The following is a 15,422-nucleotide window of genomic DNA, read 5'->3' on the forward strand; positions in this document are numbered from 1 at the left end:
ATCGGCTGATGCCGGTACCTCACTTTTGTTTTTCGATCGCCATCTCCTGATCACTTGCATCAAATTTCAAGTGCGACAAGTCAGAGTCCGATTCAGCGATAACACGTAAAACGTCCACGGAGTCTTTTAATTTGCATATCCGCTTTAGTCTCTCGCCAGATGTCAATGCCATGTTAGAAATTTTTTGCTCTTCGCTACTCACACAGGGAATCTCAGTCAAATCAACAAAACTATTTAACTTTCCTTCAGCAAAGAGAGTCGAACTAAAACAGAAGGGCAAGTTTTGTTAGTTTACAGCCGATTATCGTCCTCTACCCCTGAATTTCGACAAAAGTCAACATCAGCCCTGAAAGAGCTAAAGGAGCCGATGCCTGGAGGTGTGCTAATGTCCCGGCCGACTGTCACAGACTGACCACTTTGTGCACACCGTGCCTTCTTATCGGACTTAAATGTTGTGTGTGACGGAGTGCCAATACATCTCTGCATGACAGCTGTTCAGTATTTCCTCCTCACTACTTCCTTGTCACGCAGTCTCACAATTTGACTACTTTTTCTAACGTTGCCTTTTGTTTGTCTTGTTGATTGTCACGGTATGTAGCCATTTGGGACTTTCTGTCTCCAAGTGCAATTAGAACTATAAATAAAAGATCTGCAAGTTTTCACGTCGAGCGCTTTTTTTGTTTCAGTGTTATGGAATCTTGCCAAGATGGTTGTCAACTCACCACAGCAGCCACGTCATGGAAACCCACTTGCTTTTCTCCAACTGGCCTAATAATATCCCCAATATAATCCACCGGATCTTGTATTGTAAATGCTGTATCGGGCCCACCCTTCCGTTCTTTAATATATTTTCTTTTAATCTCGCCTTTGCACCTGAATTGTTTCAGATGAAGCAGACAAAACGCCTCGACCTGTGCGACCTTCTTCCTCAATCTGATCCTTTACTTTCTCTTTTGCTATCCAGTCCATAAACTTGTGTGCATTGCTATTTTGTCATCTGTGGTCTTTGAAATTCTACAGAGTTCACAATCATGGAGGGCTCAGCCATCCAAGAACAAAAATCAGCAAGTCAAAGATGATCAAGTTAGGGTTATGAGAGCGCAAAAGCACCTTCTAAGACTACATGCCAGACGTCCCGATCTTGACCGGCTCAACAGAGCCTTTAAAACAAACCAATTTTCCTTTCTTGTGCCACCAAGAACTTCTTTCAGTTCTTTTGTTTGGACTTTGGTCCCGTTTGGTTTTTCTTGAGGACTCCATCCATCCATCCATCCATTATCCAACCCGCTGAATCCGAATACAGGGTCACGGGGGTCTGCCGGAGCCAATCCCAGCCAACACAGGGCACAAGGCACTTGAGGACTCCTCCTGTCTGTAATCCTGTGACACACTTGATTTCGATTTCATATTTTTGGCTTGTTTGAAAGATTTCTTTGCCTCCCTCTTATTATTTTTCACCCCTGCCACCTTGAGTAGTCAGTACCAGCAGAGGGTAAGTGTGGAAATGTGGAAACATCATTTCACTTTTATGAACAAAGAGCTACATACAACCCGACCAATGAGCTGACAAAGAGAAGCAAAGGAGATAGAAGTAAAAGACAAGAACGCTTTGAGTGACTTCCAAAGTTTTACACAACTACAACAAAAGAGCCGCCTGGAGGAATGGGAACAGCTCTACCAGCTTGTATGGTGGATTGCCACACTCATTTATGCCATGAACTATTTGAATAATGCTTTGTCATGTAGGTGCATTATGGGAGGCTCTGCTCACAATGTTAACTGGGGGACAGATACGGGTGAGACACAGTCACTAAACTGCATTCCTCTGCTAACCCTACAGTGGAAGAGAACTCTGAAAAACGATTTTGATGCTTCTGGTCTGCCCTGGGGGTCCCACTCCTTCTGATTGCCCCACTGTAAAAAAATGATTCAACTGTTGAGTCTGACTGCCTGCAGAAGCAACCTTAATGACCAAGAAACAACTTGTGCTTTTCTCTTGTTTTTGAGCCTTAGCATCACTGCTAATTGAATAGGGGACATACTTGGAGACCCCAGCACTTCAACTTATCCTCACAGGTTAAAGATGGACATTTAGTAAAAGCTGTTTTCCTGCCTGCATGTTTGCTCTACTCTACCACCAGGGGCTGGGAACCGAGTTTCTTTTCTCAGCAAAGTCAATCGGGATGAAGGAAGACGTCTTTGACATGAAGTCTCCAGTGGCAGTCATATCTGGGTGAGGTCTGAAAGAACTACTGGTAAGGGGTAATGGGCAACAGACCCCATGACCCTTATATCTCCATGAATAGGCCTACTAAAGTACTTAATGACAGAGGTGGGACATCTTACTGCTAAAAAGAACCTGAACATTACACTAAGGGGCTTTCTGTTTTAAGTGAGATGACCCCAATATAAGACACATTTCTATAGCAGTTTGTTTCAACATCACATGCTAAAAGTTTTTATATTACGTCAGACGTAATGTCTCTTTAAAAAAATCTACAGTGTAGTCACTCATAGTTTCTTTTAATTGTACATACTAAACATCCATGTAAAATGCATTCTTTGTATTATTGTCTTCAAAATTTAAAAGTCAATTAACATAAAGTAAGAGCTACATTTAACATTTACACAGAAATCAAATGTATTACATGCGTATTAAGAAAGATTTCAGTTTACATTCAGAAATGGTAATCTGCCTCCCTATTAACCTGATCCAAGTTTCAATTTATTTAAAAAACAGAAATGTGTGGATTTTACACTCCAGATTTTGTAATCCAACTCTTAACATTGAAGGCTAATTTCCTTAAAGCAGCGTGATCAGAGTTGTACAGTTTGTGATTTATTCCCTAAAGAGAAAGTCGCACACATAATACAGAAGGAATAGGATAAACACAGCCTCGGGCCGCGGAGCTCCGCTCGAGACGTTCGACCCGGTGGTCGTTGTTGTTCCACCGCCCGATGCGGTAGCTGCCGGGGCCGTCAGACCACCCAGTGTGAAGGACCTCGACTGGGACTGAATATTGTTCATTGTAAATGAAATCATCAGGTTGGTTCCTAAAAGCGTAAAAATAAAACATGTAAAGATTTGAGCAGAGGGATCAAAGAAAGAACATAGCAGTCAAATTTCATTCTGTGTAAAGTATATTTTAAAATACTTCACTGTTTGGATTGTATCACTAGAGAAAGCGTTGGTGGTCCAGGCCCCATCTCACAACTTTGAAAGATGCCACCACTGCAGAGCACCTACCGTTGACTGTGAGGGAGAGGTCCGTGAAATTAGCCCAGCAGCCGGAGAAGGGGATGGTGATGTTTCCTTCCAGTCCTGCTACGCTCTGGTTATTGGAGTTTTTAAGACTTGCAATAATTACAAACGATGTCACTCCTACCGACACACAATTACCCTGAAATGCAAATAGAAATAGGATGTGAGAGTTACGTCAGAACTAGTGGTGTACAGCCACCTGTTTCCAGGTGCTGGGTGTCTGCTCTCATTTCTATATTTTTCATTAAGCTTCCTCTACTTTTCAGTTAGGTTTTCTTTTTTTTCTTTGACATTCTGACTCTGAATTTTGTATTCTGTTTCTATTGTAAAGATTGCTTCTTCTTCTTCTTAGGTGTTGCCACAGCAGATCATCTTGTTCTACATCTTCCTGTTCTCGTCATCCTGCTCTGTCACCCCAATCACCTGCATGTCTTCTCTCACCACATCCACAAACCTTCTCTTAGGCCTTCCTCTTGTCTGTCAATTTTTATTACCAGCTGTCGTCATTTCTTTTTATTTTTTCCCTAGGACCTCCTTGTTGTTTTTCCACCATAATAAGACAACAGTTGCTGTGCTAGGCAGTCCCAGAAGTAACATGGTTGACATCATCAACAAACTGCTACACAGCAACTGGTGCATTGGATGTGTTGCTACCTGAGAAAAAAAGAAAATCTTTGCACATGTGTTCATTGAGCTATTAAGGTTTCTGATTTTTTTCTTTGATTTCTCTTGCTATGATTTTTAGATTTTAGTATCGATGTTCAATAGAACTGGTCTTTGGTTTCAACTTTCTGCCTGTTTACTTTTCCTCTCCTGGTCATCCCTTTAAACTTTGTAGCCTTTCCTAGGCAAAGCTAACACTCTGGGGATCTACTTGCAGAGTTGTGACGCAGAAGGAGAACGGTGTGACTCCGGAGTTAACCTCATTCCCTTTTTGCTCTTCAAGAACAGAGACGGAAAGTAGAGAAGAGCCGTGACGTCACTTCCACCGCCACTTCAAAAGTCCGTCCTCTTTCATTCCAGCCAATACTTAAGACCAGCACGGACTCTAAGTTCAATAGCAAAGCAGCATCCAAACACAATGCATCCCCATCCTTGGAGGCCCTTTTTCCAGGCTGAGAAAGCCACCAATTTGACCAATTGGTCTTTTTTGTTTGTTTTCAATTGTTCTCATCTGAGCCTTAAACAGAGCTCTGAAGTACACAGACAGTATCAGTTACTCATGTACAAAGAGATCTGCACGTGAAGAGCATGATGCTAGAAGGTGACTCACGCACAGCGTTTTCACAGACACGGTAGATTTGACAATGTATGCAAATTAAAAATAATAATTTCTTATCTTGTGTTAACATGAAGATGCTGATAGAAAGGCGAGACTGAACCATGCTGAAGCTTAACAGCCAATGGAACGTGAAAGAGGCTCTGCTAAGAAATAAAATGATATCATCTGAGTACACATCTGCTGTCAAACCGTTATGTATTTATTTGTGCCAGCATTTCAATAGTAACGCAGCTGTACTCAAATCATTTCATTTTTTTCCCCCTGAAATAACTGGATCACTGACTGTTTTTCAGATTTGTCTATGATTTCCTTCATCATGTCAACGATGTGAGTGATTGCAAGTGTGAACCTAAAATCTGGAATAGCTTGCCAATAGGAATCTGCCAGGCTGAAACGGTGAAGCACTTTAAAAAACTGCTAAAAACATGGCTTTCACAGAGCTTCATTTGAGTTTAATCCTGAAACTCTGTATATCAGCGTTTCTCAACCTTTAAGTATTTGCGACCCGAGTTTTCATAACAGTTTTAATCGCGCCCCCCTAACGTTTTTTTTTTGAAAGAAGCCCACTAATAAGAATGTGTTCTTTTTTAATTAATGATATATCATAGATGCATATTTTATTATACCTTGTCACACACGTGCGCATGGGAGGCAGCTAAAGGGCTTGAGTAAGGGCAGTTCCGAGGCATGCTGGGATGTGGCAGAGTGCACTGACTTATTTTCTCCCTTTCCTGTAGACCATTCCCGGGAAATTCCACCTGGCTCTCTTGATGTCACTTCCGGGACCAAGCCTATGGAAGGAGACCTTGCAGGCCCCGGCCCCTGTGATGTCACGTCCGGGCTCAAACCAATGGCTGAAGACCTTCATGAGCCCAACCCCTATGATCTCACTTCCTGTCTTCCCCTTTAAAAGCCTGCACCTTTTCCCTATTCCCTCAGTTCTGTTTTGGACTCGGTTGTGTGCACATCAGTGCCGTATTCATTTAAACAACTTTTGCAGCCAAGAAACCAATTATACGGGTGGCTGCCCCAAACCTTTCTATGACTCTGTGTCGAGTTTGTGACAACCTACTTAACTTTTATCGACATTTATCTAACTCTGTATTTTCTAGTATCAGAATGTAGTTTAAGTTAATGTGTTTTGGTTTCGATAGATGTATTTTTCATATTTTCGATTCTTGTTTTCTTTTTTTCACATCTTCGCGCCCCCCTTTTTGTTACTTTGCACCCCACAGTTTGAGAACCACTGCTGTATATGCATTTAATTATCAATATCATTCCTGGTGGCTCCAAAATCCATATTAACCCCCTACTCTCTCTGCTGTTCTTTTTCTGGTGTTCTGTGGTGCCAATCTGTGCCACCACTACCTGATCAAAGCACTGTGATGTCCCTACACTGATGAATTAAAGGCCAGAGGTCCACATGACCGTCATCATCAAGTTCTTCCATGTGAATCCTGAATACCATGAGGACTGATTGCGAGGTCATTTATGTCAGGTAGAATGCCTAGAGGGGGCCGGGCGGGTGGTCCCGTGGCCCCCTGCAGATTTTATTTTTTTCTTTGTTTTTTCTGTCCTCCCTGGATATCGGACCTTATTTTTATTCTCTGTTAATTAGTCTTCCCTAATTTCTATTTTCTTATTCATTTTGTCTTTTTCTCTTTCTTCCTCATGTAAAGCACTTTGAGCTCATCATTTGTATGAAAATGTGCGACAGAAAGAAATGTTGTAGCTGTTGTTGAACCTTTTCAGCGATTATATTCTAGCTGTCTGCAAAGGGGAGAGACAGCAATTCCCATTTGGGCAGCAACATTCAATTACATCCATAGCAACAAGTTTAACTTTAACTCCTTTTTCTGACCATGAGAGCCATTTATTGACTGCTTTCTTCTTTATTGGTTACTCCTGATTTAGTCCTCTTAAAGTATCATCATCATCGTCATCATCAGTGATGTCTCAAAACAAGACTCCAGCACACGTGCTTTTCTTTGTTTGTATCGTGTCCACTTTTCTCAGTTTTTTGTTAATAACGGTATACCTCCCAACATATATACAATCAATATATTAGGTGTATCGTTATTTTTATTAACTGGCTTTAACAATGATACAGCCACTGGATGTCACAAAATGAAACCCTCAAATCATTATTGGCCAACACTCTGCGGTGGGGCTTGTAGGAACAGAAAGCTTACAATTGAGGCTGGTTTGATAAAATACATTTGTTATTAATATTAACTGTACTCACGTTACTGTCCACAGCCATAATGCATGGCTGTTGAGTCAGCAGCCCACTTGTTTGTCCTGGTATTGGTTGTATGACGATAACTAAACTGTCAACAGTAGAGACAAATGCTGGAGTTTGGCTGTTCCTAGTGACTTCAGCTGATGCAAACTACAAGAAAGAAATTGGACATTAGTATGGATTGTACCTTATAACCTCGTTCCAAGTCAGAAGTCAGTGAAGGGTTGTATCTGTCGCCTTTAACGTAACAGTCCACATTATCATTTAACACGTGCTTACTGACAACTCAAAAAGCTAAAACAGAACAATATCCAATTTGTGCTTGATTTTCTACACCTTTTAACGACTGGTGCAGCTGAAACACCTGAGCACAATCTTTTGGAGGGATGTCTACGTACTTTTAGCCATTTATAACAAGACATGTGCACGTAGAGGGCATCCTCAGGGCTCCTCAGATGTAAGCACTGTGACTCCGGAGCATGAAGTGGTGCAGTTATTAACTCCTTCTTCTTCCTTACCTAGAGATCTGTTGACAATCAGCTGGAAAACCTCTGACGTCACTTCATCCTCTGCCTCGGAAGTCCTACCCCTTCTGCCGTCTCTGGTATTTAAGAACCCATAGGGCCAGACGTTGGCATTCAATTATGAACCTTCATCTGAGAGACACAGAGCTCGGCTGCAGAACTTCTTCCAGTGGGAGAGCCTCGACTGAGGGCCACAACAGTCCCCATTGTTTTGTTTTGGATTTATTCTGATAGTTTGCTTAAGCCATTAAATGAGGCTCACACTTTATCCTGTTTTGCCATTTTGCAATATATATAGATATATATGTTGTCACACACGTGTGTTTAGGAGACAACTAAAGAGCTTAAATACACGTGATTCCACGCCAGACCAGGGGGTGACGAAGTGCACTAATTTTCCCTCTCGATCTTTTGCAGACCATTCTAGGGAAATCCCGCCCTGCTCTGGGGCAGCCAATGACGTCACGTCCGGTTCCGGTGTTGATGACATCACTTCCTTCGCTGGCCTTTAAAGCCGCCATCTTTTCTCAGGAGAGGCAGTTCTGTTTTGGACTCTGTTGAATAAACATGTCTCTATTTTTGAATCAGTTTTGCAGCCGGGAACTATTAAATGGGTGGCTGCCCCAACCCTTCACAATGTCTCATGGTCGTTATTGTGACAATGTATATCTATATATTGTGGGATATGGCCGGCCATTCATCCCAGCCAATACCCCCTGGCCGCCAGATGGAGCCCTCCCTGTAGCATGGAAGTGCCCCGAATGCCAGCAGGAAATTATGGACATTGGAGTTTTCCTTCACAGCCCTGCTGGATACCATGGGGGCCACCAGAGGACACTGCAGGGAGGCATAAGAACTTGTATGTTCCTTATAACCCGGAAGTACGTCTTAGTCACAGAGACAGAGGGAATGACGTACTTCCGGGATGAAGAAAAGGAGTTTAAACCTGACCCGGAAGTGTTAAGAGTCACATGGACTGAGGGACAGAAACAGTTCCAGGTGAAGAAGTATAAAAGGATGAAACCCCAGCAGATTGAGCTGAGTTGGGAGGTTGGGTGACTAAGCTGCTGGGAGGTGTGGAGGATTGTGATTTCTTTATTGTATTTGTAATTATTGATTTATTGAAGAGTATAGTGGAGTGGTGGTGCTTTGTGCACATTATTGTTCAAATTAATAATATTGGACTTTTATCTGGAGTCTGGCGTCTGATCTGAGGATTCAAGGGAGCGATAGCACCCCCTATCTGTCACAATATCTATATATATATTGTCACACACACATGAAAAGGAGACAACTTCAGGAATTATTTATCTTGTGATTCCACCCCAAGTCAAGGGTTGGCACAGTCTGCTGTAACCCATCGCTTCTCTTGATCCTCAGACCAGCAGATCCATGGCACGAAGAACTGTGACATTACTTTCGGTTTCTGCCTCCTTGAAGCCATCCCTTCCTCAAGGGCTGAGATAAATAGGACATCACTGCCAGCAGTGCCAGAGTGTCTGAAAAGACTTCGTCTGAAGAAGACACCATATTGCAGAGCTAGCCATTATTCTTGTCTTTGTGACTAACTTCTTTTTGCTACATTTTTTCCATGAATTATATGGGGTTCACCATTGGTAACCCAACTCTTTATGGCTGTCTTGCCTTTATATTGCAGTATATATGCAAACAAATGTATTATGAGGCTTATTGGGATACAGAATACACTCAGAAGAGTCCAGATGCCAAGAGCAACACCCCCAGGTGGAATTGTGAATACATACCCATATAAAAATGGCTTTCAGAAGAAGTGCAGAACCAAGATGGCTTGGCCATATTTCAAACTAGCACCAAGCCTTCTTGGAGACAATTTCACCATCACCAATGTTTTCTGGCTGACGTAAAAGTGATTTCTTCTTATGCAAGGATGGTTCTCTTGGGTCAGACCTTAAAAGGACTACAAGCCAGGGGAGTTTGACATCTGGAGGATGTCAGAGGCAATGGTAGTGACTGCACAGGGTGGCATGAGAAGATGGACCGATTGGCAATCTCTGATGGGCCTTTGAATACACTGTACATGTAATCCAATGTCATCCTGTATTGTTGAGCTCCTCACCCTATCTCAAGGAGAAGAGAATAATGGCATTTCACACCTACCACAAAACACGTTTAGTGTCAGTGTTAATTCTGTGAGATTGTTCAGTTTTGAGGTAAGGTAGTTCTACCCATTAACGGTAGAGCCAGAGAGTGGCGACGTGTTGCCCGCAGATTAACCCAAACAAGTCAGATTGTCCCTGGATGCGGGTGACAAAGAGGACACTATGAGCCTGTCCTGACATCTCCTTGTTCTCTTTCTATTATACTTGCCAATGGCCTCTGATGTTGGTTTCAGGAGTGTCAGGTGCCCACTACAGGCCACCTTGAAAAACTGCAGTCAACTATTTAAATACAATTCCAGCCCATTAATAATACTTAAGGGTTAAACCTGTCACAGATAATATTGTATTTCTTCACCTTATAATGAAATAATTACTCACTCAACAAGTTTTTACTTATAACAAGACATGGTGGTCCAGGTTAGAACTGTCGATTGTCATACACCAAAATGAGGAAGGACAATGAGGACACATAATCAGCCAGAGTAAGGTGCAAAGTGCAAAACAGCACAAGATCCGGTGTTTAACACAAAAATGCAGTGCTTCCCAATAAGTAAATAATCCAAATCAAATTCAACTCTCACTGGGAATTAAAATCAGCCACAAACAGATTCTTGAAAAACATCCAGTAAACTACTCAGTCGTCAGGTTCTTTTTCTCTCTTTTCCTGCCTGTCATGTCAGCCCAGCATGTCTTTCTCCTTTGTCTATGCAGCTCACCCCATTGGGTCTCCTCAGCTAACAGAGACACCAGCAGCTACAGTCCCTTTCTCCAGCTCTCATTCTGGCTTTCTACCTCGGTGTCCGTCAGAACGCTCAGAGATGGACCCCCACACCCTGCTGCCTCTGTTGGCATCTGCAGGAGCTCCGTCTTCCTCTCACTTCCCTCCTGTACCATTGAAGAGTGGGGAACGATCCATCAATGGAATGCCATCTGCTCACTCTTCCCTGGGGACACTGACCGCTTCCCGATTGCACCTTTCCATCCTCATTCCCAACATCAGGTTCTGGTCCCCCACCTAAACTTTCCTGCTCAGGCTCCCTTTTTTAGTTGACAGGGATGAAGGAGCCTTCACCACACAAGGCTAATGCTTCCTCTACTTTTGGGCGGACATTTACAACAGTCCATATGAGATCTGCCCTCCCAAGGAGAGTTCTTTGATGATACTGAATGTGACAAACAATTTAAAAATCCAGAAAATAAATTACATTAAATGATCAAAGTCAAGAAAATAAAAATGAATTCCACGGTGTTTCTGTGCCTTCCCCTTCTAGGTTGAAATCACAATTTTCATAACCATGCTGTCCATCACCACTGAAGTGTCTAATGGCCATGATCAGGGGTCCCTTTTATTACATACTAGCCGTCCCCTGCTCCGCCCGTGTAGTAGTGAAACAGGACAAACTTTAAAAATTAATAAACAAAAAGGTATTGCTAGCTAAGCGGAGGCGAGGTACGCTCCGACACGTGGCCAGAGGTAGACGGAGGCTCCCCACTCCTGAGGTCCCACCTCTTCCTCTCCTCAGCCTGCAGCCTTGCTCTCAGATTAGCGTGAATAAATCACTCCTGCAACCGAAGTCCGATACTTAGCACGATGAGAGAAGTCGCAAAATCAACCAGAGTGTTCAAGCAAATTGTAGAAGAGAACCCGATCTAAATCCATTAAGTAGTTATTTTGTGAAAGACAGACAGACAGATGGACGTTGACGTCGATCTATATAGAGATTAATATGCATTTCCTGAGATAACTGCAGGTGACACTTTGTGCTACCCTTACCTTACTCCATGCTGGGTCACTTGAACTAGGGGGTGGTAAGGTGATAGCGACAGACTTAACGACAAAGCCAATTGCTGAGCTGAGGTTTCCAGTAATGGCTTGCTTCCCAATAATGTTGCCGAGGTTCATCAAGTCTTGAGCCTTCAGTGTCCCTAAGAATCAAAGACCCCAAAAAAATTAGATCCTAAAATAATAACAGAGCAAAATCTGGATGTGAACAGGGAAGGGCAAATTTCAACAACAGACATTCATGGCATGATGCACAAAACCAGGGGGCTTTAAAGTGAGTTCTGGTGGGCTGCGATTGGTGGCTCCAGGTTTTTGTTAAATTAGAAAGCAATCCTAACAGATCTGACTTCATGTTATGGCTTCCTTGTGTATTGTAAACAGCCGTCTGGAGATTTTTTTGTGTGTTTTCTGTCCTCCCTGGCCATCGGACCTTACTTTTATTTGATGTTAATTAGTGTTCCCTAATTTTAATTCTTATTTATTTTGTCTTTTTCTCTTTCTTCATCATGTAAAGCACTTTGAGCTACATTGTTTGTATGAAAATGTGCTCTAGAAATAAATGATGTTGTTGTTGTTATTCATTCTGCCATGTCAGCTCATTCCTATTTTGTACATTTTCTCCTCTCCAAGGATATCATCCAAATATTTTGTATCTTGAAGCAGATGAAGAATTCCCAGTCCCAGGCTGGCACCTTGCGATCCATGGATTTACAGTATGATTTATGATTCTTGGATTCTACTATTCTCAGGTTTGTCTTGAATAATTAAATCAGAAATTATTTTGTGAGTTTTGCGACTTAATACTGAAAACCGCCGACAACACTGTGGCTGCGCTACTTAAAAGGACTGCAAATCCCAGCAACCCCTGGAGTGCCGTGTCATAGGACAGCTTTGGCGGCTCTTGTGAAGTGAGATGAGGGGGCTAACTTTAAAAGTGAGCCCTAAGAAGCTATCAGGATTGCAGTCAGTGGTGTCTCTTGGTTTCAATGCTTCACTGCACAAGTGGATTACAATTACACCCATCGGATTACAATTTCTTCTGGACTTATGCTCTTGTCCTGGGCCTGCTTGTTTGTGGGATTTCATCTGGTTTGGAAAATGTCTTTGTTTGGGAAGCACTCCCAACTTCTACAAATCTTCACTTACTGTACATTGGCATCATAATCAATACGTATCCAGTCTACAATCAGAGATCTCTGTTTTGGGTAAAGATGCACACATTTGGTGCAGCAAATCTGAATGAAGTCTGAATTGACGTTAAGTATGCAACGTTTCACTCATCCATAGTTTATGAGGTTCAAGGAATGCTTATGTCTTCTTTGGCCTTTGAGAATGTTCTGTGTTTGGAGAAGATGATGGCTGCTGTTAAAATCATTATGGACCATTCGTAGGTATTGGTCTTAAGCTTTAGGTTTGAATTCTAACCAAGTAATCACCTCAGACTGGCAGTGGGCATCACTTCAAGAGGACAGACTGTTGGAAATATAAGATAAAGTACAAGTTCAATTAGCTACAGCGGACATCCCGACTGTTTCTGGTAGCAATGAGCTAGTCAGATAATTCTGACATAGTAAATAGTTGCTACTCCATTGTAAGGCATCTTATTTTTCTGACTAGTCATTTAGCCCGTTACAATAACGGGCGCTAGAACAGTATTGCATAAACATTACTAGGAACAGTCTATATTAAATGGCAAGGGACTTTGACCTCATTCTTTTTGTTGGTTGTATTTTTCTTTCTTTCAGCCTTTCTTTTGTTGATGTTTACTTGCTGAGCTGACTGTTCTTCGTGGGCTGCTGGCTTGTACATCCGTAATATACCTTTAATTTTCTCTGGCGGTAATACAGGCGTGCTCGTAGGTAATATGCCTTTAATCTCCTCTGACAGTAATACCGGCTTGTATGTGGCTGTAATATGCGTCACTGTATTGTGCACCTTTAATTTCCTCTCGCAGTAATACTGGCTTGTATTTCCGTAAAACGCCTCTAACTTTCTCTGACAGTAATATCGCGCATCGCACCGTGCCCCGCACATGCGCACTTCACCAGAAGACTCCCACACATGGACACCTGGACGCACACAGGGATTTTATATATATAGATAAGTGCTGGTTCAGTTTTCCCATCCACAAATTAGGAGGGCGATAATTCAGAGCATAGTGATACCAAAGCTCACTGTGACATTTCCACCAAAAATCATGCTAAAGTATGGTATGATGCGTGATCAGGACAAATCTAATTTCCCTTTGGGGTAACAAAGCCTTTGCAAAGCTTAACTTAACATCTAATAAGAAACTTTAATAATCAACGTCACCACAAGTCACAGTAGTATACGACACACAGCTATACACCAAATGACACCTGTTCGGGCAATGGCCGACCGTCTATATGTCAGTGGTTAAAACAGAGAGTTCAGAAATCCCGATCGGAGAATGGGACGTGGTGAACACAACAGCTTCCGCATGTAACACGTGTATCTCATGTCTCTTGTATGCAAAGTGATTGCACTGCCAGCACTGTGTTGTACTTTCTATCGTTATTTTAAAGTGAACTTTCCCTACTTACAGCACAAATAAAAAGTATAACAGTGTATGATTTGACTTGTCTGCAGTAGGACTCAGTCTCGCACATGGTGCGGCTCTGGAGCATTGTGGCGTTTTCTCTCCGCATTGAGTCAAAATGGGCACACTGCAGTAGCCCATATACTGTAGCTTTGCAAAGGACTGATTATTCTATTTCACAGAACGTATGCAGCGCGCACCTGTATAAATGTTATTCTTAGGTGTTTGTAATGTATCACATGTTCAATGATTTGGCATTTTTCATTAGTTAGATTGATTTTACTCCCACTGTCTAGGAAGTAATTCTATAAACATTTCTGTTACATTTTGTTAATTTTCAAACTACTACTGAAAATCCCAGATGACTTCATTTTTGGACCTCACTTCATTGTACATTTAGGAGCACAAACTCCTGTAAATGTTTAAGGGGCACTAAAGTCACCTTATGCCACTTCAAGGCGGGGCCGATCTTGTCACTGGAACATATCCTCACATGACCAAAAATCGCTGGACATGTTAAATTTAGTGACTGCATGTCAACCATCCAGCACAGTTGTGTTCGCCTGTTTTTCTGGTGTTCGGTAGTGTGCTGCCTGATGGAGCCGGTGCTGTCCTAACGGTTAGCAGGAATGGCGAGCTCAGCTGCAATCTCTGCCCTTTATTTTTTTCCATTCTTTTGTGGTACATAAAACACAAGACATGTCAGACAGACAAGCTTCTCTTAGCTCTGTGAGGTCCCAAACACCCGCGTTTTTTTGTTCCTCGTTGCTGGATTTGTTGGTCATCAGCTGTTGTGCACACAGAGTCGCTCAACGACTAAACACCAAACTTGATTCTTGGACTCCCTGAGCAAAAATGATTAAAAAGGCAAAGTCGGTGTCATCAGCAGTAAGATATTTTTTGCTTCAATGATTTTCGTGGCTTCCTTAAATTTTTAAGTCATTTCTTATTTTATTTCTATAAACTGAGTTTTGAGCAAAGATGACTGAAATGGCAGGTACATTTTACTGTAATGATTTTTTTTTCCTATGTTGATTTTTATGTAGAAATGCCATGTGGGATTATCTGGCATCCTGTCCAGGAGGAGGGGTGTCCCCTTACCAGGAAGAGAGGCCAGAGTGGAAGGACACGAATGGGCTGGCATGCCGACAAACATTAGGAATTGATCCCCTTACCGGAAAGGGAGTCTCGAATAATTTATGACTCGGGGTGTGAGCGAAGTCCAAGTAAATACACCCCCGTCATACTATGTGAATTTCCCCTTGGGATTAATAAAGTATCTATCTATCTATCTATCTATCTATCTATCTATCTATCTATCTATCTATCTATCTATCTATCTATCTATCTATCTATCTATCTATCTATCTATCTATCTATCTATCTATCTATTATATAGTGCCTTTCACTCTATCTATCTATCTATCTATCTATCTATCTATCTATCTATCTATCTATCTATCTATCTATCTATCTATCTATCTATCTATCTATCTATCTATCTATCTATCTATCTATCTATCTATCTATCTGTCTGTCTGTCTGTCTGTCTGTCTGTCTATCTATCTATCTATCTAGAGGGCAGCTACTCCTAACTACCGGCCTGTGGGCCGCGCTGGGAACTGTAGTCC

General features: G+C 42.1%; 1 protein-coding gene across 1 annotated transcript in view; it reads right to left on the reverse strand.

Annotated features, from left to right (window-relative positions):
• Nucleotides 1–2,539: 2,539 nt before the first annotated feature.
• pkhd1l1.1 (PKHD1 like 1, tandem duplicate 1) overlaps nt 2,540–15,422 on the reverse strand; it is a 148,318-nt gene continuing 135,435 nt past the window's right edge. Inside the window, exons 74-77 of the mRNA XM_028790902.2 lie at nt 11,223–11,374; nt 6,790–6,936; nt 3,248–3,401; nt 2,540–3,054 (exon numbers count right to left, since the gene is read on the reverse strand). Coding sequence (XP_028646735.2) covers nt 2,840–3,054; nt 3,248–3,401; nt 6,790–6,936; nt 11,223–11,374 — 668 coding nt within the window. The 3' untranslated portion in view covers nt 2,540–2,839. The remainder of the gene's footprint in view (nt 3,055–3,247; nt 3,402–6,789; nt 6,937–11,222; nt 11,375–15,422) is intronic.

Source organism: Erpetoichthys calabaricus, chromosome 13 (genome assembly GCF_900747795.2).
Source record: "Erpetoichthys calabaricus chromosome 13, fErpCal1.3, whole genome shotgun sequence".
NCBI classification, from domain to species: Eukaryota; Metazoa; Chordata; class Cladistia; order Polypteriformes; family Polypteridae; genus Erpetoichthys; species Erpetoichthys calabaricus.